This window comes from Sinohyriopsis cumingii, chromosome 2 (genome assembly GCF_028554795.1).
Source record: "Sinohyriopsis cumingii isolate HCF-2022 chromosome 2, ASM2855479v2, whole genome shotgun sequence".
Lineage (NCBI taxonomy): Eukaryota > Metazoa > Mollusca > Bivalvia > Unionida > Unionidae > Sinohyriopsis > Sinohyriopsis cumingii.
The window spans coordinates 67128714-67152394 of NC_142962.1; the positions used below are offsets into that span (position 1 = coordinate 67128714).

The 23681-nt window shown below is 36.7% G+C and overlaps 1 protein-coding gene across 2 annotated transcripts in view; it reads right to left on the bottom strand.

Annotated features, from left to right (window-relative positions):
* The window catches only part of LOC149805082 (zinc finger CCCH domain-containing protein 14-like), a 107581-nt gene that overhangs the window by 26513 nt on the left and 57387 nt on the right, over nt 1-23681 (bottom strand). The window contains exons 11-15 of one of the 2 annotated variants that reach the window (XM_089947176.1): nt 22829-23079; nt 22076-22217; nt 15358-15470; nt 9235-9359; nt 2052-2167 (exon numbers count right to left, since the gene is read on the bottom strand). In XM_089947176.1, the coding sequence (XP_089803302.1) occupies nt 2052-2167; nt 9235-9359; nt 15358-15470; nt 22076-22217; nt 22829-23079 (747 nt within the window). Of the gene's footprint in view, nt 1-2051; nt 2168-9234; nt 9360-15330; nt 15471-22075; nt 22218-22828; nt 23080-23681 lie in introns of both variants that reach the window. The other variant, XM_089947175.1, reaches the window with a different exon arrangement.

Here is a 23681-nt window from a genome sequence, read left to right on the forward strand (position 1 = left end):
ATTTCCAAGTCCATCTCCATAATATGCACTGTAAACAGGATATCGCGAATTTACTACTCTGACTCGTTGAGACATATGATGAGAGTCATGTATGATCATTTTATTTAATTGCGTATTTCTCTAATCGCTGTCGATGAGCTCATCGATAAGTTCCCGATAAATGTAAGCATCCATGATACCACCCTGAAACAATCGCTGGCAATTATCAGCGGCTTCGTTGATAATTTATGGAGAATTATTTCCAGCTCGCTTTCCTCCGATGAGAACTTAAAGCCGTGATACATCATTAATGATATTATCAGGACAAGTAATTCCCAAACCACTGCCAGTAGCGCCTTCTTCTGTTGTGCTTGTTTTAGATAAGGATCTTGCTTTTTTAAGAAACTCCTCTTTTCTAAGTTCCGGCAAAGAAGACTGTTGTTCTATCTGTTGCAGCGGTAGCTGAGAGCCTAGTTGTTCTATTTTTTCTTTATAAAGTCTTTTTATTTCTTCATCAATAGCTCTGTAATTTAAATCATCATCTCTGGCTTGTTTTTTGTTTTTATATATGCGATATATCCACTTAATAAGATTATCATCAGATACATTTTCAGAACCGGGGTTTAAGATTTTAGATTTATTAAATATACTAATTAATATTTGCTCAGGCAATTTTTCTATTTTTGTATTTCTAATATCTTCGATAAAACCCTTCTTAAATTTTGCAATCAGTCCAACATTTTCCTTTAAGACACGAATTCAGTACGAATCTTTTCAATTCTTTCACGTATTTCTTCGCCGGGTTGAGCTGCAGCTATGTCAGTTGGAAGGTCTCGTAAAATCTTTTTTGTTTGCTTGGCTTGCTTAGCAATTTTTTCAGTCTGCTCGGCGGTTTGTTTTAGCACTGGAAGAATACTTGGTTTTGTTTTGTCCGCTGGATCCCCCAGTAAAGCTTCCTTGGTGACCACCGCAGCTTTTTCAGTAGCTGTTGTAACGGGTTTAAATAATTGTTCTGCACCTGTCACAAATTCTTCCTGCGCTTGCTGCCGCGCTTGTAATTTTTGTTTTACAGAATCTCTCACAGGAAGAAATTTTTTTATTGCCGCAAGTCGCTCTTGAGCTAGTCTAGCGGAATGTGCTTCTCCGATGTTGGCCATTATTGTTAACTTAAATTTTTATTTCACAGCAGCAGAGGGGGCGACGACAACAGCGCGCAGCAAAAACGGCGACATTTACAACGGCGTAGGGTTAGTCCTCGTATTTGTCGTTTGGAAGTTGTAGGGGGCGCCCCTTCTGACGACGACGACAACAGCGCGCAGCGACAATTACATTTACAAACGTCAACGCGGTTTTTTAAAGGGTTTATTTCGGCGTTTGGAGGCTTCTAAAAGTTGTGGGATTCGCCCCCTCTGCTGCTGAAGTACCTCCAACCAAAAAGAGACAAATTTTAACACTGGAGAAAATAACTACTGTAAATGAAAGAAGTAAAACAGAGCAGACCACTCGCAAAATAGCAGTTTAAATGTCTGTAAAACAAATGTGGGGTGTTATAAAGGAAAAGGAGTAAATCAGAAATTATTTCATATGCTAATACATGTACATATGATCTTCAAATGTAAGTATATCTTTGTTGCTATATAATTTTGTTTTCAGATACAATATTTTAGCAAGAACTATTAAAAAAGAACAGAATATATGTACAGTTATTGTGGTTATTTTTCTTAAAATTATTCTGAATCTGGACCATGGAAACTGGTCTTTATGTATAAACCTGTTATGAGAGACCATCTGTCTTGAGAGACCATTTTTATAGGCATATGGGGCAGTCTCTCATAACAGGTTTTACTGTATAGTTTTTTTTTTTCTGGAGTCATCAGCAATGGGCCTGGGCTAATTAGTTTCAAAAAGACTGGACCAATGAGAAAACAATTTCCAGATGTGAAACTCTGAAATGGTGTTGGGACAAGGACCCATTATCAGCCCCTGAAGGACCTTTAAGAATATCACTATGCTACCCAAATAAAATCTCCTAAAAATGCATAAACATAGTAATTATTCAATGCAGCTGGTACCTCTTAATCTCGTTCTTGTTTTTGGCTGACCAGGTGAGTTTGTCTTTCCCTGGTAATGGTGGATGAAAAAACTTGCACACAGTCTTATTCATGCATCTCATTCCATACCTACAGGGCTGTCAAAAAAAAAAGATTACGGTAAATAAACAAATTTTCTAAGTTGCACAAGAAATTGAGTAAAACCATATCATTTATGTACAATATTTATTCTAGTGGAGGAAAAGAGCTAAATATTAGTAAGAAAGATTTTGGTTTGCAATCATTTGGAGTCATACATATTATCACAAGCCCTTTGAGCTTCACATCAGCAGAATGTGGTATCAATAAAACAATGACATCCAGTGTGAAAAAAGGGCACCATTTTGGGTTCCTTTGATAAATGTTCCCGTCTGACTTGCATGTGACTGTGTGAAGAAGAAAAAAATTTGGTAGTAAAGTTTTTTTGATAATACTTACAAATTCATAATACATTAGGAGCAAAAACACAGCCTCACAAATCCAATCCTCCTAAATTGAAATATAGCAGTAAAGGAACTCAAATTCATCTGCCCATCTAGGTGGGATTCAGACAAGACTGATCTCCCCTTTGAAAGGATAGGTGCTAAATTCTGTACACACTTAAGTTACTACTCAAATGGATTTGCACACTGTCTGGATTTAAAATGTAACTTCAGGGTGGCTGGCAGGGCATGCCCTGCATTCTGATCAGGTAAGTATTACTGAAGAAACATATATTTCTCCAAAACTTGGTTTCCTCTTCTAATACACTGCAAGATCATAAAACATTAGTGAGAACTGGTTAGAAGTGGAGGAGGTTACATTTTCTAACTTCAAAGATGGTAAAATCTCTAGTCCCAAATGCATGTGAAGCAGCTTCAAATCTCTAAAAAGATGATGGCTAGAGCAGACTAAGATATTCCTGGATGCATCCATAGGGAATAATTGTACCCCCACATGCCAACTCCTGCAAATCCAGCAAAAGTCGATAGAAATTACCCATATCAAGATCCTGAACAAATTCTGCTCCCACCATGTCACACTAAGCCCTTTGAAATGCAAAATCTCTGAGACAAAAGCTAGCACTGAATTACCTGTTCCCTGGTCAGAGCCAGTGCTTGAATTTTCTTTGCCAGGAGCAGTGTGTGTCTTGATGCTGTGAATGGTTATACCAGGAACATCAATGAAGATACCTCACTTAGAGACTTCACCTGATGCATATCCTGTCAAAGCCCACTAAAAAAGGTCATTAACTAAACTGGGCATCCAGTGAGAATGGGCAACATAATTTCCAGCTATTCAATGTGTGAATTGTCAATGGTCTAGCCAGGTATCAGAAAACCAGGACTGCATTGTCACCATAACCTGTGCTGGAAGTAGGCAGAGCTGGGACTTGTACTGTGTGTGAATTTCATCAATGGTTTAGGAATGGTGCTGAGCATCTGAGAGTTTACATCTGCCATAGCCAGTGTCAGGATAAGACTGCAGGTGCCAGTAATGGGGCTTTCCCATGTTCCCAGTATAACTGACCTATGTTCCAGGCACTAGGCATCTGGCACTGCACTGTTGCCATAGCTGATGAAAGGTCATGACATGGTTAGGACCAATGACAGAGTTGACAAACATGGGTTGTTAATGGCATAAAGAGGCTTGTACTGGACTGAGGCCCTATGATCACTGATGCTGATGCCAGTTATCTGGTACTGAAGGAAGGTAAGATGGGATATTTTATCATCATACCAGTCCCTTCAGGCATGAATTTAGGCCATGTAAATACTGGTATTGACCACAGTAAATCCACCTCTAATAGAAAAGTCCAGTCCTGAAGGCTATTTGCTGGCTTTAATGATGCCAGAATGGGGTTGATTGGGACACTGATCACCATACTCAGTCTCTTCAGAGACATTACTGATCATGACCAATCAACCTTGATTGTGCAGTTTTTCACTTTCTCTGGTACATTTTTGGTTAAGATGACAGCCCAAACATTTCTTTCCATCCTCCACCGAAATGTCACATGAGCTGCACCCTGTACAGGTCAGACAGGTACCATGGTTATCTTCCACCAGCTTAAAACATTTGCACCCTGTGTGCTAAGTCCTGCCCACTGTGTTGACACGTGTAATTAGACCAAGTACACAACTGCACATGCAGATGAAGTCAGTTAAGTGTCACATGACTTTATTGAACGAGGATGCTAAGGACTAACAAAAATGTCTAATAAAATTACACCTTACAGCATGTAATACTAGACAGGTACCTAATAAAATTAATGAACTAGGTCATGTTCTAAGACTGAAATAACAGACTGCAGACTTAGGGCAGGTCATAAAGTGATACTGACATGTGTCTTGAAAGATAAGTTAGAGCAATAAAGTGAATTCTTCATCTCAGATAGAACAGAGAACAAAACAGCTGGAGTATACTCATTAGAACTGCTTCAAACACCAATAAGACAAAAGTGGACAAGAGTTTTGTGAAGCCTCCAGTACAGTGTGCTTCTTAACACAAATGGAAATAGTAACCGAGTACAACTGGAATTTAGTACCAGCTAAGTAAGTAGATGAATTTTAGCAATTTTATTTCTAACAATCATTTAGGAAGGACTGCATCTGCATTGTAGGGGTCATACTCCTAATGTATTATGAGTGATATATAAATAAAGAGTCTGGGTAGTCTATAGCTCATTCAAATAAAAACTAATGTTCAACTACAAATTTAGATGAGTAGTTACCGGGTTTTGATGCAGGTAAAGAAATTCATTCAAAAATATGAAAAATACCAACATTCCTTATGATTATTTGGTTTTTTTCATAAGTAGCTAAATTACATTTATACATATGTAATGACAGGTCAATATGACTCTCTTGATTTCAATGATTACAATAAGTAAAGAAACATTTTAGGAAATTTCATGAATAAACAAAGTCAAGAAAAGTATAGCACCAAAATGTTGACCTCAAAATGCTAACTTTTTTCTACAAACTACTCCTTTTCAAAAGCCAGTCTGGATCCAGCTCAACTTGAGTTGAAATAAAATCTGAGTATTGTGTTGTGCAATCCCACAACTATACTAATAAGGAGTTTCAATTTAATCAAACCATTACATACAAACATTTAAACCATTTTTATGAACCTTTTAAATTAGAGTAAGTGTTTTTGTGGGCAAATCTGTCTTAATAAAATATTTGGTAAGAAGAGTTTTTGATACATTTGATGACTCTGTAACTCTGCTATATTAGTCATCAACTTTGAATACTGATAAAGACATAATAATTTTTTGTATGTACAGTCCCCTGAATATTTTCCAATACAAGATAATAGCAATCAAGATGAAATTGAATTATTAAGCAAGAAGCTATTTACAATCAAAAGTCAATATTGAAATTATTATCTTTTCTTATCAGGAGATTTGAATGTTAGAATTAAGAATTTTTAAGATTTTATCCCTGATGATACACTTGACTTTGGGTATGGATGCAACACTGATTTTATAATACAGATAATTTTTAAATGCAGAGGCATACAAAAAGTGTATACATTTTGGCTTATCATTAATACATTTATGAACAAATTTTAATTATCAATGGATGGCTCTTTGAGAAAAATAATGGTCAGTTCACATGCCTAACTCATAATGGTTGCAGTGCTTTGATTCCATGATATATTCTTCTGAACTATTTAGTTACATCACCAGCTTTGCAATAGGGATTTGCAATGAATCTACACATTTTCCACTGTATTGTTCAATTTGATGAAGCCAACATGTGAGAAATGAATTGTCCAAACAGTGAATGTTAATGATCATCAAACTTATCTGGGTAAAGAGAAAACTAATATTTATAAGTATATCATTATTAAATGTGAATATTTTCATCTTACTGAAGACAATATACAATCATCTGTAAGAATGTCTGCACCGCCTATGAAGACACAAAGAATGACATCTTGAAACTGATATTGACTTTTCCCTTAGAATATCAGCCAGATTATATCAGAATATAGGTTCCATTTTTCAGGCTTAAGGCAAGGTGTCTAATGTTTTAAAAAAACAACCACCTTGGTGGGATAAAGAATGCATAAAGCAAAATGTATTAAAAACTAATGTTTATGATGATTTTGAGTCTCAAATACTGAATCTGACATTAAGTTACACAGAGAGCATAAATCAGCATTTAGATCAATAACTGCACTCAAGAAAAGATACAATATAGAGTCCCAAATGACTAAATTTACCCAAGCGAGGAGAAACCTTTGAAAATTTTGACACCTTTGAAAAGGGGAATCACATTATCCTCAACATGAAGTGGGTACATATCTCCTCGCAAAACTGGTATGACTACATTAAATCTTTATTGAGGAAGCCTTTGTCCAAGTTATATGACTGACAATATTGTTAGTGAAGAACTACCTCGCTTACAGGTTGATGACTTAAAATACTCCTATTACAAATGATGAAATTCTGAGAAGTTTACATAAAATCAAAAACAAAACCCTCAGACCTATTATAATACCTACTAGTTTTTTATCTTACCATTCATTAAAGCTATATTTAACAAAATCTTCAAATCTAATTTCTTAAACAGTGGGAGAAATGTATTATCTGTCTTATATATAAGTGTGTTGACAAGAACGATCGAAACAATTACAGAGGTATCTCCCTTATTGATACTTTATGCAAGATCTTTACTGATATATTGAATACTCATATATAAAGATAGGCAGAAGAAAATGGGCTGACAGACGAGGCACAAGCAAGATTTATGAAAAAATAACTCTAATACAACAATGTTTATTATTCTCATTTAGCTTAAAAATATATCTCAAAAAGAAAAGGTAGATTTTATTGCCTTTTTGTTAATTTTAAAAAAGCTCTTTGAAAAAGTACAGCATGATAAATTATGGTCATCATTAATACATAAGGGTATGAATGGTATAATAGTAAGCATATTGACAGATACATAAAGAAACCTACAAAGCTGTGTTTGAACACCTAAAGACTTAACTACTTACTCTGAATGTACCTTAGGTACACTGCAAGGTTGTGTTTTGAGCCTTAACATGTTTTCCCTTTCTATTAAAGATCTGATTACACAGTTGAAGCTTGAATGCAATAGAGATGTTTTTTCTCATCAGATGTGATATTTTTGCAATACTTTATGCTGATATGTTGCTAATTGCGCAGATAAGTAAAACTCCTTCAGGACCAAATAAATGTTATAAAACTGGCATGATGGTCAATCTTGATAAAATTGAAATTATTATTTTCAGAAATGGAGGATATCTCAAGCAAAAAGAGGTTTGGTTTTTCAAAGAAAGACACTGAATGTGTGCCTTACTACAAGTATGTTGGTCTATTTTTCACCCCAAGGTTGGTTTGGACAAAATCAAAGCAGACACTAGTGGCTCAGGCAAAGAAAGCAACTTCAAGGATTTTGAATCATGAAAAACAATTTGGCTGTTTTAATGCAGAGGATGCTTTTAAAATATTTGGTTCTTTGGTAAAACCAATTGCTTCTTATGGGTCAGTAATCTGGGAATATGAATTTAGTAGAGATAATGAAATAGTGTAATGCAACTTTTACAAACAGTATTTAGGTGTTCTTAAAAATACCCATAATATGACTGTGCTTGTGGTGTGTTGAAGTTACCCACTTTGTACCTTGCATTTTTTGTGATGTATTAAAAATACTGGCTTAAATTTGTAAGAATGCCTTTAACGCACTAACCACAACAATGCTATTTTATGTTGAACAGATTAGATGAAATCAACCATGTCACCTGGTCAACCCAAATTAAATACGTGTTATTTTGCTTTGACTTTGGGTATGTCAATTGGGAGATGCTCCATTAATGATTTTATCATAAGAAGGGATTTCCCCCCTTGTTACAAAAATAACTGGGGTAGAATAAAAATGAGGGGGGAGGAGGAAACAGCCATAGTTCAATATTTACATAACAGTTCAATACCCATTTCTTTCTTTCTGTAAACCCCTGCTGAAATCAAAATCTTTAAAAGATGTAACCTCTTGTTGTATAATTATGCATTAATCTGTTCATTGTTTCTCAGCTTAATCTGTTTCTTATCTGTGTATGAATACTGTTCTGTTGTCAGAGCCCCCTTTCCCTGCTCAGGTATTGTATTTTGGATAATTCCGCTCAAAAATAAGATTTGTCACTAACATCAGCTCTGCCAAATTCAATTTTCTGTTAGCATTCTACTTACTATTCCATAATGATGTATTAAGATTTTAAATCCATTAATGCCATCATCTACTTGTTCAAACAGGTATTTTGATCAAATAAATATCTTTACTTTTTAATTTCAATTTTAGATTCTTAATGATTAGATTAATCATAAAACTGTTTGATGGTACTAAATGGTTTTGTAACACATGATCCCGCAGGGCTAAATTGTGACAAGGAAAATAAAAAGTGCACTCTACTTTTAAATTGTCTGTATTTTAATTTGGCTTTGTTTGTCAGCTCTTTCAACATTTAATTTTGAAATACTGCCAAAATGAGGAGTTGACTGGCATGACTCTGTTTTTGTCCATCCAGCATGTATATTAAATCCTATTTAATGCCATTTTTTGGTTCAAAATCACTCAATGGTATCTCCATTAACACTTTCCCAGCTCCTAGAGTCTGATATACTTTATAACTTTAAAAATAAATTTCCTTCATTACTATGATTAGCCAGTGTTTGCCAAACTAAATCAAGTCTAAAGATGAACAATGTTGGGATTGGACATGTTTGGTCTTCTAGATAGTCCATTTTATAAACAAGAATTTGTAAAATTTCCTTGACGCAAGGTTCAAACTTTGATACAATGCTTGTTACGGGGCCCAGTGTGACAAACAAATTTAGTTTAACAACCATTCATGCCACGCCCAAAAAACCAGATGTGTAAACTGTTACAAAAAATGCATGCCATGACAAGCGTTACAATATTTCTATCATTTCTACAAGCACTTTAAGGGTAAATGGATGAATAAAATTGTATACTGTGCAGAGTACATTTTCATACGTGCAACTGGAAACTAATCTACAGGAGTTCTCACACATGGCCGCTTTCCAAGTGTACAAATTCACACAAATTTTGCACAAATCATGCAATCACATGCCCTGGGAGCATCTCTGAAAAAATGGGCATATAAAAAAGTAACAAAAATATGCAATTACCTTTGGATGTGTAAATGGGCAGTTCATGTTTGTACAGCTGGGGAAAAACTTGCAGGTAGTGGAACGTACACTAGTCACTGCTGTAGAAGCAAGTGAAAATGAAGTAGGCACTGGCACTGGAACAACTGTTTTGACAAAAAACAATTCAATTATAACCTTCTTTGTCACATTATGCTTCCTGATATCATTATGTCATATCATAATTCTATTCCACACTATAACATAACATCAAGTTATGTCACATTGTGTGTGTGTGTATGTGTGTGAATGATTAGAATGTGTTAATGTAACATTAACAATTTTTCAGTCATATTGTTACAAAGTCTGCAGTGTGGCAGTTTATAATGATGTCTGGCACTGGGGCATCATGTCACAGACATGTAGCATGATGTCCCAAGCAGTCACATTATCCTGACGCCAGGTCGACCAGTCCTAACACTAAGCTCTTAATGCTGAGTGACTAGCGAGGCAGCTGTTAGTACCATTTTTCATAAGTCTTTCGTATGACTTGGCCGGGGTTCGAACCCACGACCTCCCACCTTTGAGACAGAAACTCTAACCACTAGGCCACTGGAGCGGTCAATGTCACATTGCAATATCACAATGTAACCATTAAGTCTCTGTAGTAATGTCATACAAATTTATGTGATAAAAACATCACAAACTTGTGCTCAAAAGACACAGAACTTTTATTCCTTGTTGAATACTTCAGTATATTCCACTCGCTGCAAGAAGATATGGCACAAAGTATTATTTATTTCTTAAATTTCATAACATAATGAACACTCATGTAACATTCTCATTTCATCTCTTAAGATAATTATTACTTTAAAAATGTGCACTTAAAAATGGACTAATTCTTACACTATCAACAGTGCTTAATGCAAACTGCAAAGTAGGCACTACATTTTATTTACAGAACTGAAACATACATCAATTTCCAAGTCAAATAAATTTTCCTACTCATGACTAGTAATAGGGGAATTGTATGTCCATCAAAGCAACCGATGAAATCTTGACCCCTTAAAGTCTTGTATTCCACATAATAAATTTTCATATCGCACAAGTAATTACCATGATGAACAGAACAGACCCAGACCTGTCACAATATAATGCTGACAGCAGATTAGTGCCTATGCTGTTCCTATTTAAAAATCAAAGTACTATGAACAAAATGGAACCTGTGTATTATGTGAGAAAGGTTCTGAGTTGATGCTGCTTACAACTGAATGCATTATATACAAACTACAACACCAGACTTAATCTCTGTCATCAGGATGTTAATTATATCTTTTAGAATACATCAAACAGCTTAGTGACCAAGAATAATTCAGGTTGCTTTCAATAATATAATTCTATCTGAGAGTATGTTCTCAAAAGTGTAGAGTACTATCATTTCCAGAACATTCAGAATGTGTTCTGATTGCACAGTCTATATTGATTAAATTCGCCATCATAAATCACAGACTGTATTTATGAGAGGTGCAATACACTAACAACCTTAGACTAAATGCTTAAAACTATTTTGTTTACTTTAAACACATTTTAAATTGTGTTTATCCTTTTTAATCAGAGTAAATTATGCTAATACCCTGCATATCCATAACTCTGTATACTGTAGTACTGTAGCAGTTTGAATTGAAATAAAATTTAAATCACTTTTACTTTCTTAAAATGCCTTGACTCTCTTTTAACACTGATGTCAATCTCTACTTGAACTGCAGAGTGTGATATTACTGTATCATAAATACTTATCCTCAATGTTGCTACTGAAACAATGGAGTTAAACAAAATAATTTCTATTATCTGAATATCATCCAAAACTGGAGTACAAGTGTACTGCCACCATTGCCATAAGATATACAACAGGAAGGGAGACCTAAATAAATATAGAGGAATTCCATTCAATCTGATTGATTCATCCACCAATGATAAGCATGTATTTTTAAAGGAAGTACTAGTTAAGATCCTAGGTAATCTGGAAATACTACAGGTAAACCAACCTGTATTGCAGAAAAGACAGATAGTTCATTTCTTTATCAACCTGGAACCTATACAACATCTGTATTGCGGACAATTCTGAGATTCCTTGAACATCAAGGAATCTATACAACACCATGGCAGTTTTATGTTAGTCTATTCTAATTCAAACCATACTTTCTGTCTAAATAGATTCTTTTTTATTCACTAAACAATCAAATCATTATTTAGCCAACTCTTCTTATCACCACCCACCCACTGTCAATTACAAATGACAGCAAAATCACAGCTGCATTAAATGAAAATATCATCTGAACTGAGTGCACCAGCTGCAAACCTTAGGTTTGTGACATCTTTGCCTACTACCAACAAGTTGTATGTCACATGATCCAAAAGGAGGCTGCACTGCCAGACAGGGAATATATGAACTTCAAACGAGACATGATGATTTGCTGAACCAATGTATCAAGCAAAACTTTCCCTCTAATGATTTACAAGGATAATGCAACTGATCAGAGACTTGGGGGTGACCAGACGATCCCAACAGATGAGAGGTAATGTTGCCATTCACCTCAACAATAATACCATGTGTACAGAAAGCAAATTTTCCAGTAAATTATGTTTCTCAGAGAATACTTATTAGATCATACTAACATTATGAATATAAGCCTGCTACCTCCTGAATCTGGTCATACTCAAAGACAGAAATAAGTCTTCTGTCTACACCCTATAAACAAAGGGCAGTAACTCTTGCCCTTTACCTCCTTTTGCCACACTAGGTGTCGCCGGTTTTTAGGATGCTCATATAGTGAAGTGGTTGTGATGGTCTTCAAGTAATGTGATCGGGTAAGTATTCTCAGAAAAACATAATTTACTATAAAATCTGCTTTCTCCTTTGAATACATTTCCTTATCACATTAACATTAGGAGAATAAATAATAGGTGGAGGGAATGTTGAGCATCCTACCTATACCTCTGGTATCTTTCTCAGAAAACTTATTTGATTTCCCATGTGAAAGATAACCTGCTCTCCTGATTAAAGCAAAACAGATAGTGGTCACATGATCTGTGACCTATCTATATGAATATGATTACTGAGGTCTTCCTACCATCAAAATTCACAGGAGAATCCAGTGAAGCTTAGAGGCTGTTTGTTTAATTAGGTCTAGTGGTTGTCTGGGCTGCAACCACAGGACCACCAGATTCAGATTTTGTCTCTGTGAAGAAAAATTCTTGATATAAAAACTTACAAAGGTTGATTCTGCATGCCAGCCTACAGTTTCTAAGATGACTCTGATCAAAATGTTCCATTCAAAAACAAGGCTTACAGAGACTGCACTAATTTCATGAACTGAAATCTTCCTGGGGCAACTTTGATCTTTTGAGATGTTAGAGTATGCAGAGCATATAACCCACTTTAGCCACAAAGACATGGCTTGAGAGGTGACATCTTGCTTTCTGACTTTCAGAGGGAGAAAGAGTCTTTTGCAGGTGCTATGACAAGTCTTTGTGCACTTCAAACTGTGCTTGTGGGCACAGACAGAACTCTCTAACTGCCCACTGATTTTAACCAGTTCTTGGCCATGAAACCTGGATGTGTCATGAGAATCACCAAACCATCTGATCTAAACTTCTGATAGTTCAGGTCAACTGAATGGGCATGTAACTCACTCACCCTGCAAGCCAAAGCTAAAGCTATTATGAAATAGGTTTTGGTTGACAACAGCTTTAGTGAGGTCCTGGCTAATGGCTCAAACTTCTCTGAGCTGAGCCATGTTAGGGCCCAGGACAAATTCCATTTTGGAAACAGGGTGAGGGATTTGGTCTATTTAAATCAAAATTGGCAAGTAGGTCTGACAGATCTTTATTATGATGTACATCTCCTCTGCCTTTGTGCCTGAATGTATCAAAATATGATAGAGCAAGAAACTTTTATGTTAACTTTTTCTCTTTGTAGCTCAAGGCACTACTCATATTAGCTCTAAAACAGTCCCAGAAAACTCACCACATTCTATCATTAGCCATTTAAAGAGGAGGCTTTCTTGCTATTGAGATTTTATCCACAATCAAAGGTCTGAATTCTTTCTCTTATAAGGCTGTCCAAACAAATTCCAAGCATGAAGGAGAACACGGTCCATGGTGTGAAATGCATGTGACCTTGGTTGTACAAGAAGATTCATCTTGACTGTAATTTTCCTGGGTAGCTCTATCACTTGCTCAAATAGATCATTGACCCAGGATTTGCCCCATCTGAGAGGGGCTAACAAAATTATCTTGCAATTCTGACCCTGTATTTTCTTTATTCATTTTGGTATTAAGACCACACCAGGGGTAATCTAAGGTCCATAACCCCTCCTAACTGACTGATAGTGCATCAATGGCCCCTGCTCCCGAGTCCCAAACCAATGAGACAAAGGTAAGCAGCTTGCAGTTCCACCTTGTTTCAAACAGATCAATCACCAAATACTTCCACAAGTGGAAAAAACCAGATGAAGAGACCATTTTGTATCAATGACCTATGCAGTCAGGACAGAATATTGACCAAAATATTAAGTCTGCCAGGAATGTGTTTGTTTTGCAAGTCAATTAATATGAAGTTGGCAACATAGATGAAGAAACAAAGAAACTACCAAACAGACAGATCTATCACTAAAGATTCTTGTCCTTATAAATATATGAAGCCATTTGTCTGGCTAAATGGTTGAATCTATCACTAAGATCTCCATAATCTAGTGCAAAAACAAACAGCAGCATGCGTGACCACTTGAAAGTCAACATGCATCAACAACAGCATGCTGTACTATGCTCCTTTTTGGACTAAGTCCCAAAACGTGATGAATTTCACAAAATATCTGCCAAATTCAACAAATAATGTATACCACATGTTTATGATTCAATATTGGTCCCAAGAAAACCAATTTTTTTTTTAATGGATGGCTTGAATTTTACACACAAAGACTTAGATTAATGGGAGGCTTATTCCAAACAATGTTGTGAATAGTAGCAATGCTTTAAAAACTGGTGACACCTACTGGTAGCAAGCGCAGATGATAGGCAAGTGTTACTGCCCATTTATATGATATAGACAGAAAAGACAAAAAAATTTGTCTTTTGTATTCAGAAGGTAGCAGGCTTATATTCCTAATGTTAACGAGGTCAGGAAATGTATTCAAAGGAGATGGTGAGGATGCAGATATGCAAAAACAAAGTTTCACATATACTTGGCATTCACATGAAATCTACCCACTGAGTTGCTGATTCATTATTTTACAGCAGATGTCAATCATATAGCAGATTTTACAAAAGTATAAAAATGTTGGAGCAAAAATTTGTTTATAATTACAAGGCATGAACGTGAGATATCATTAATCAATGCAATGGTGACTGACACATGCAATTATACTAATGTAGCTGAATCAGAAGAGAATGATCATGCAGTTTACTGTCCACACATACAATGCCACTTACAGCTTACGCTAGGTGATGCTGATATTAAAGCAAATTATATGGATGTTAATACTCATACAGGTAGACAATGGCAAAGGTGACTGCAATCTTTTTAAGGACAAGATGAAACAAATCTAAACAACAAAAACAAAACAAGAATAAAATACTCTAGAACTGGTGCAGAATTATATTATGTTCAAAAGATTATGGCTACACCTTTTATTTCCAACAATGAGACCTGAGCTGAAATAACACATGGGAAAACAAATACTGCAAGACATACATTTACATTATATTTTCTACAGCACCTTTGTTTTGGTATGGCAAAAACAAATCAAACAAATATTGTAATGAGCAATAATACTACTTGACAAAAACTCAAATGATGTTACATGACTGAAAGCTGACTCCTTTTCCCCCAGTTAACAAAATGGAGATAATACAAAAGGAAAGTCACAAAAGCTTTGAGCCAAGCAAAACACAATTCACACTGTAAGCTAGGTGACTATGATGAATGCAAAGAATAAACAGATTGAACATAAAGACAATTTGCATGAGGATGAATTCATTAAAAAAATTATTATAATGAAGAGTTTCAAGCATAAAAGGCTGTATGAAAATAGTTGTAGTAGAAAGGGGAAAGAATATAATTCTGCACAAGTTCCTCACTTTTGTGTATAACTGTTGCCATTTTACCCCGCTTGCTGGCATGAGTGAATGGACAGTCCTTCCTGGTACACTTGGCATCGTATTTACAGTTGGGATGAATATACAGACACTTTTCACCAAACTTGCAATGGGGGAAAGTCCTAGGAAAGAAAACAAAAAATGGAGCTCACCTCAATAAGAGAAAGATTTGGCACTGATATAGTTTACTGAACAGCTGACTATTCTGAAATTTCTGCAGACATCAAAATAGATTGATGGATATTTTGGGGGGCAAATTTTGCTAATTTTTGCAGACATCAAAATGGATTAATGGATATTTTGGGGGGCAAATTTTGCTAATTTTTGAAGACATCAAAATGGGCTGATGGGATATTTTGGGGGGCAAATTTTGCTACATTTTGCAGACATCAAAATGGATTGATGGATATTTGGGGGTGTGCAACTTTTGTTAATTTTTGCAGGCATCAAAATGGACTGATAGGATATTTTTAGGACAAATTTTGCAAAAGTATCCTAAACTGACTGAGATGTGTACATAATTCACTTGAAGACAATGTCAAATTACCCTGTAGTAAATCACATTATTCACTTGAAGACAATGTCAAATTACCCTGTAGTAAATCACATTATTCACTTGAAGACAATGTCAAATTACCCTGTAGTAAATCACATTTGCAGAACTAAACATTTTCATGACTTTGTTCAAAAAAAGTTTTGTATATTTTGTTGTTTTATATTTTTGTCATTACAAATGAAAGGTTTATATTTTAATAGGGACAATCAATACTACTCTAGTAATCGCTGTCTTTCTAATGGAATTACTCTTAATACACAAGAGTCTATAGAGAACAAGATAAAATAGATCTATGTTACTTTTTAATGAGAGAAAAATCAAGAGGAACAAACTCATCCAATCATATATGTCACTTACAAAATATACTCTCTTTCATGTCAATTCTAACTGCTCCACATAATGCAATGTCAGATCAAGGGCTATGCAGTTTGTAGGAAGTAGTCAGTAGAATAAAAATAGATCGTGATCTGCTGGTACATTCCACGATGAAAGATCAGGTTATGTATTGGTTGCAGCTGGAACCAACATACAAATGATTATGTAAAGTAAATGACAAGTCTGTGCCATTGAACAAAAATAATAGTAAAACAGAGCCTAAGAATAAAAACAAATTTAATTCCTCCTGTCCTTTATTTTTTTGCTCAACAGCTTGACTACTGAGTTTTTGTCTGAAATTAAAAACAAATACATATTCAGCCCTTTATTTGTCAGCTTAATTTACTACTGAATGGAGCCACCAAAAGAAGAAAAACTGTATATCAAATACAATCCATAATTACTGTTATATTTTTACCGTGATACTGAGAATGAAAACTACAAAAGCATTCACATTTACTGAAATGGTGACAATTCCAGTGGACTTTTACTCTAAAGTTTCAATAAATGATAAATTTGTTAAGCTAAAATAACCCACTTTAACTCCGCCATGGCCGGTCCCAAGCCCAGGTGTAAAAGGAGGAGGGTTGGGCGTGGGGCTAGCAACCCGACCCTGTAAAACCCCAACTTGCTACAAAAATGCCAACAGAAGAAAAACCAGAAACTGAAAGCCTGAGGGAGAAAGGGTCTTCTTCTGGAAGATTTATGATGCTATGTGATGAAAGCCACGAGCCCATGGAAGCCATAAAGCAGAACACCCTTCTATCAAACAGGAGAATTAACATCACAACATGGAATGTGAGGACAATGTATGAGGCAGGAAAAACAGCACAGGTATCAGCAGAGATGAGGAACTACAACCTCTCCCTACTGGGCATTAGTGAGACAAGATGGATGCAATCCAGACAAAGAAGACTGATGACAGGAGAGATGCTACTGTATTCAGGACATGAGGAAAATAATGCACCTCATACACAGGGGGTGGGGCTCTTGCTGTCAAAGCAAGCATATAATGCACTGATAGGATGGGAACCACATGGGCCCAGAATCCTCACGGCAACGTTTAGGACCAAGAAGGAGAAAATAAAGATGAACATCATACAGTGCTACGCCCCAACAAATGACAGTGAAGAAAAAGATAAGGACCAGTTTTACAACAGACTACAGAATATAGTAGAGAGCTTCCCAGACAAAGACATCAACATCCTCACGGGTGATTTCAATGCCAAAGTTGGGTCAGACAACACAGGGTATGAACAAACCATGGGGATCCATGGCCTAGGCAAGATGAACGAAAATGGAGAGAGATTTGCAGACCTTTGCGCACTGAACAACCTGGTCATTGGGGGTACCATCTTTTCCCACAAGAGAATCCACAAGAACACATGGACATCACCAGACCATGTGACAGAAAATCAGACTGACCACATCTGCATAGCCAAGAAGTTCAGAAGATCCCTGCAAGATGTTAGGGTGAAGAGGGGAGCAGATGTGGTATCTGACCACCACTTATTTGTCTCAAGGCTGAAACTTAAACTGAAGAAGAACTGGATGGGCACCAAAGAGAAGAAAACAAAGTATAACATCAGCCTGTTGAAAGATGCAAAAACTAAAGAAGAATACAGACTGATGCTTAACAACAAGTACCAAGTGCTACAAACGCTTCTTGAAGATGAGGAAGACAATGCAAGCAACAGATGGCAGAAAGTTAAAGAGGCAATAAAATCAACATGCCAAGAAGTACTAGGCCCCATGAAGCACAAACAGAAAGAATGGATTTCAGCTGAAACATTGCGCAAAATCCAGAAGCGTAAACAGAAAAAAGCAGCAGTAAATAGCAATAGGACAAGAACTACAAAAGTAAAGGTATAAAAAGAGTACACTGATGCCCACAGAGAAGTGAAAAGAAGCATCGAGATACACAAGAGAAACTATGTTGAAGGAATGGCAGCTGAGGCAGAAGAAGCAACAAGAAGTGGAAACATTAAGAAGCTGTATGACATCACCAAAAAGCTGTATGGCAAGTAGAGCAAAACAGATAGACCCATAAAGGACAAGCAGGGAAAGACCACAGCAAGTACAGAACACCAAATTAAGAGATGGGCAGAACATTTTGAAGAACTGTTGAACAGGCCAGCCCCTCTAAATCCCCCAGAAATCCACCCAGCCAATGAGATCTCCCCATAAGCTGTGACAATCCCACCAGAGACGAGATCAGGAAAGCCATCATCCAGCTGAAGAACGGCAAGGCAGCTGGACCTGATGGCATCCCAGCAGAAGTCCTCAGAGCAGACTTAGATGTTTCAGTGGAAATGCTATACCACCTCTTTGAGAAGATCTGGGAGGAAGAAGAAATACCAACTAAAATGTAAGGAGGGACACCTCATCAAGATCCCAGGGAAAGTCAGTACCAGGGAAAGTCTTCAACTGGGTCCTCTTGGAAAGGATGAAGGAGGCTGCTGACCCAGTTACAAGACGAGCAGGCGGGCTTCCGGCAGAACAGATTGTGTATGGACCAAATAGGTACTCTTCGCATCATAGTCGAGCAATCGTTGGAGTGGAATTCTTCACTCTACATCAACTTTGTAGATTATGAGAAGGCATTCAACAGCGTGGACTGAGAGACACTCTGGTAACTTCTTTGCCACTATGGCATTCCAAGCAAGCTGGTGAACATGATCAAGAACACTTACAATGGAATGTCCTGCAGAGTCATTCATGCAGGACAGCACACAGACAGCTTCGTAGTACAGACTGGTGTGAGGCAAGGCTGCTTGCTGTCGCCATTTCTCTTCCTTCTTGCCATTGACTGGATTATGAAGACGTCCACCAATGGGCGGAGAAATGGGATCCAGTGGACATTGTGGAGTCAACTTGAGGACCTGGATTTTGCCGATGACCTAGCACTCTTGTCCCACAGTCAGCAGCAAATGCAGGACAAGACCGACATACTGGCAGCTGCATCAGCACAGATTGGCCTCAACATCCACAAAGACAAGACCAAGATCTTCAAGATCAATTATGCCAGTAACAACCCAGTCACACTGCAGGGAAGTCCCCTGGAAGAGGTGGAGTCCTTCACGTACCTGAGCAGCATTATCAACCAGCAGGGTGGCAAAGATGCAAATGTCAAGGCAAGGATCAGAAAGGTGAGAGCAGCTTTCATACAGCTCAAGAACATCTGGGGCTCCAATGAAATTTCCTTAACTACCAAGATCAGACTGTTCAACTCCAATGTGAAGTCAGTCCTACTGTATGGAGCAGAGACCTGGAGAAGCACCAAGTCGACCGTAAAGAGAGTTCAGACCTTCATCAACAGCTGCCTAAGAAGAATTCTTCAGATCCGCTGGCCAGACACCATCAGCAACACCAACCTGTGGCAGAGAATCTCCCTGCTTCCAGTAGAGGACGAGATCAAGAAGAGAAGGTGGGGTTGGATAGGACACACCCTACGAAAGCCGCCAACCAACATTACCAGACAGGCATTAAAATGGAACCCTCAAGGCAAGCGTAGAAGGGGACGACCAAGAAACACCTGGTGACACGACCCTGAAGCGGACATCACTAAGATGGGTCACACCTGGAGTCAGCTTGAAGGGATGGCAAAGGACAGAAGCCTCTGGCGATCTTTTGTGGGTGGCCTATACCCCGGCAGGGGTGATGGGCAAAACTAACTAAAATAACCCACTTTACGGTATTGTTAAACTGATTTTTGCTGTATATAATTACTATTTAATGGAACTCTAAACACTTTACAGACTATATCGTGCTGAGGAAATGGAAACTATATGCCTTTCCCAAAGACAAACCAGGCTCATAAAAGTAAAGTGAGAGAAAAAAAGTTAAGTCTTGGTTCTCCAAGCCTACTGACAGTTTATAAAATTTCTAATCTACTATGTAACATTTTCCGTATTAAATATATGTTGTTGTTGTTGTTGTTGTGGGGTTTAATGACATTTTTCAGCACACGATACCCTATGCATGGTGGCCAGTTTTAATGGTGGAGGAAGAACCCCGGAAAACCACTGACCCACGAGAAACTACTGGCAAGCTTTCTCACATACCCACATTCGCCGAATCCTAGACTCGAGCCTACGCATACAAAGGTGAGATGGCAGTGATCCATAATGGACAGTGCTTTAGTCCACTCTGCCACTCTGGCCCCCCCATTAAATATAATCTGAAAATTCAACCTATCAACAATATTCAGGGATAAGAATTACTTTCACATACAAATATGAAGCTACTAAATAGAAGTTTAACGTTTTGTCATGAAAAGACAAAAAATAAAGAAAAATCATAAATATACACAATAAGCAAATGCCAGACTTCATTATTTGACTGTGATCTCATAGCAAATAAGCTTTGTTCTTAGTAATACTTCCTCCAAAAAGTCTTTCTGCAGGAATCAATGTGGTGGAAGTAGCTTATTCAAGTCTTAAAAACATAATGATTAAAGTACAAAACCACAGAGGTGAAATAATTAATTGGTACACTGATATATCAATATTTTTCTATATCAATACTTGAGGTGTTGAAACAATACAAAACACCAATGATGTTTCATTATTTTTCCATATCAATACTAGTGGCAAAGAATCAATACAAAACGCCAGTGGTGTTTCATTATTTTTTCCACATCCATACAAGAGGCAAAGGATCAATACAAAACACCTATACAAGGTACTTTAATCTTCAGCAGTCATGAATATTAGTCATTTGTCTTTTTATTTGTTACATTATGAATTCATATGAGAGAAAGCTATAACAGGCACATTCGTTTATTTATATCAGTAACAAATAAAAACTATGAACACTAACTAGCCTTCCACAAATTAGCAAATACAAGGTAAAAAACTCACATGGTTTAAAACCTGCCCCCACCTTCATTCACCAATTCCAATGCTGATTATTTTATGCCATCGTTATGCTCAGTCACTGATAACATATATTAATGCAAAACAAAGACATTCCAGATTTGTTCCCCATGTTAAGTACTTTACTGACAATTTAATAACCAAGTTTTGCTTTTGCTTCACATCTTTTGTACTTGTATCAAATGTGTATGTCATGCAGTGAAATAAGTTACATTCAATTCATTGGGTGGATAAAACAAGAAATCACCTTGTCTATGGATAATATGATGTACATCACTATCTCAATATACTCCTGCAGCTTGAATGGGGGGGGGGGTAGTAAAACAAGAAACCATCTTGACATCACTATTACAATATACTCCTGCACCATGAGTAGGGGAAATAAAACAAAAAATCACCTTGTCTATGGACCAATGGATGGATATCACAACTGCAATATGTTCCAGCACCTTGAGTTTTATTCAAGCCCACCTTGCATTTAGTAAGGGGCCTTTAGAGAAGAGCAGAAGTTTATCCTAATGCAATAACAGAGACTGACCCAAAGTATATAATAAATCTAACAGTAACAGAAAATAAGCATGAATGAAGGAAAAACTATGTACATAAAAAATGAGCTATAAAACCAGTATTCATCTGAAATTCCTATCTATCTTTAAGTCCTGATAATAAACTTTAACATACTGAGTTCAATGCATATTTACTTTCTAACAGATAGAAAAGATATGTATGGAAAGACTTTAACAAATATGAAAAGATTTTAACAAATATGAAAAGTCTTTAAGAAATGTACTGCTGGACATGCATGTGAATGCCCAAGTAACCACTAAGTTGTGCTTCTGCTAAGTGGGCTAAAAAATGTGAAAAAAAACATTAAATCATGCTTAAAGTTCACCAGACATGCAATCATTAATAAACCAACCTGCAGGAAACAGAAGGATGGTGATACTGGCAGGAATTGCCATTAGCACATGTTGGCCAGAATTTACACCTCTCAGGCAGTTTGGTGGATTGGGCCAATGATGATACCTCAGCATCAGGATCTGTTTCTTCTTCTTCCTCATCTGAAATATGTAGCAATTTTATGTTGTTAAAATAGTTTTTATTACACTCTATGTACACATATAGAAGGACATAGAAAAGAAAATGATAATGAGGATGCTTATTTTTTCCAAATGTCAAAACAAAAAACTTGGAAATATTCAATCATATGTGAGGAATCTGTCAATGTCTTTCATAATGTTCTAATTATTCTTTTTACAAAAAAAGTATTATCACTGCTGAACATAAGGTGGGTATAAATAATTTCACTTCCCAGCATGTCCTGACAAGTGTTGGCTGAAGTAAGAAGTAAATAAACAGCATAAAATTCAAGTCAAGCTGGACATGTTGCAATTTTAAAAATTAAGGCTTGTAAAGGAAATACATTTTTGAGGCACTTTCTTGATTTGTTTAATTCCTATTGCTGTCACCAGCCCCTATATTTTGTCTTTCATATGTTGGTCACTGAAAATCAAAAACCACTTTACACTAAAGGGATTTTGCACAGATATGTTTTCTCCAAGATACGCCTAAATTAAAACAAGTCCACCTTGATATCAAGTCAAGCAATACTTCTTAATCAATCACATAAAGCACAGTTTATTTTCAAAATTATTATGGGTAAACAACTCACCATCTGTGTCCTTGAGACTAATGTTGAATGACTTTATTTTTGGAGGTGTGATTTTAGATGGGTTTGTTGGAGCTGTTTGGAGTTGAGCTACTACAGGTTGGGGTTGAGACTGTGGGACAGTTTCCTGTCCCAAGTCCTCATGTTCTGGAGATGGAGACAGGTTCATTTCATTATGCAGATCGTAAGTCTCTGGATCTACTCCATCTAGGGTCACTATGAACTTTGGATTTGCAGGGATCTTTGGCTTCAATCTGAAATGAAACAATGTTTTAATTAAAGTAATTAATAATATGTTATTATTATTATATTTTTAAGAAAACTGGACTCAAGTCTGTTTTGACATTTTGTTGTTTTATGGCACAGGGATCAGTCCTTCACAGCAGTCTGACATATCTCATTCCACGACTCTAACTCTCACTACCACAACATGAGTCCTAGATACTAGTTTGACATATCTCATTGCAGGACTCCTTATTTTCATTGCCATAACATCAGTCATTCACATCAGTCTGGCATATCTCACTGCATGACTCTAAACTCATTGCCTCAACACAAATCATTCATAACAGTCTGAGCTGTTGAACGCACACTGTATGAGTTGTACTGTAATAACTTGTTAAGCAAATGATGTGAACAAGAACAACTGCAATGGCTCACCATCACAAATCACTTTGTTTTTCACTGAATATTCCAGCCCTATCCCTTCCCCAAGGACTCACCTCTACTCTTGAAACAACAACCTATGGGTCAATGCAAAATCTGTCACTGATAATATACATTTTCCCACTATTGTTGCATAAATTTATTTCGGTCAAAGAATAGTACACCTGACTTTTGGCCACCTTCCAGGAAC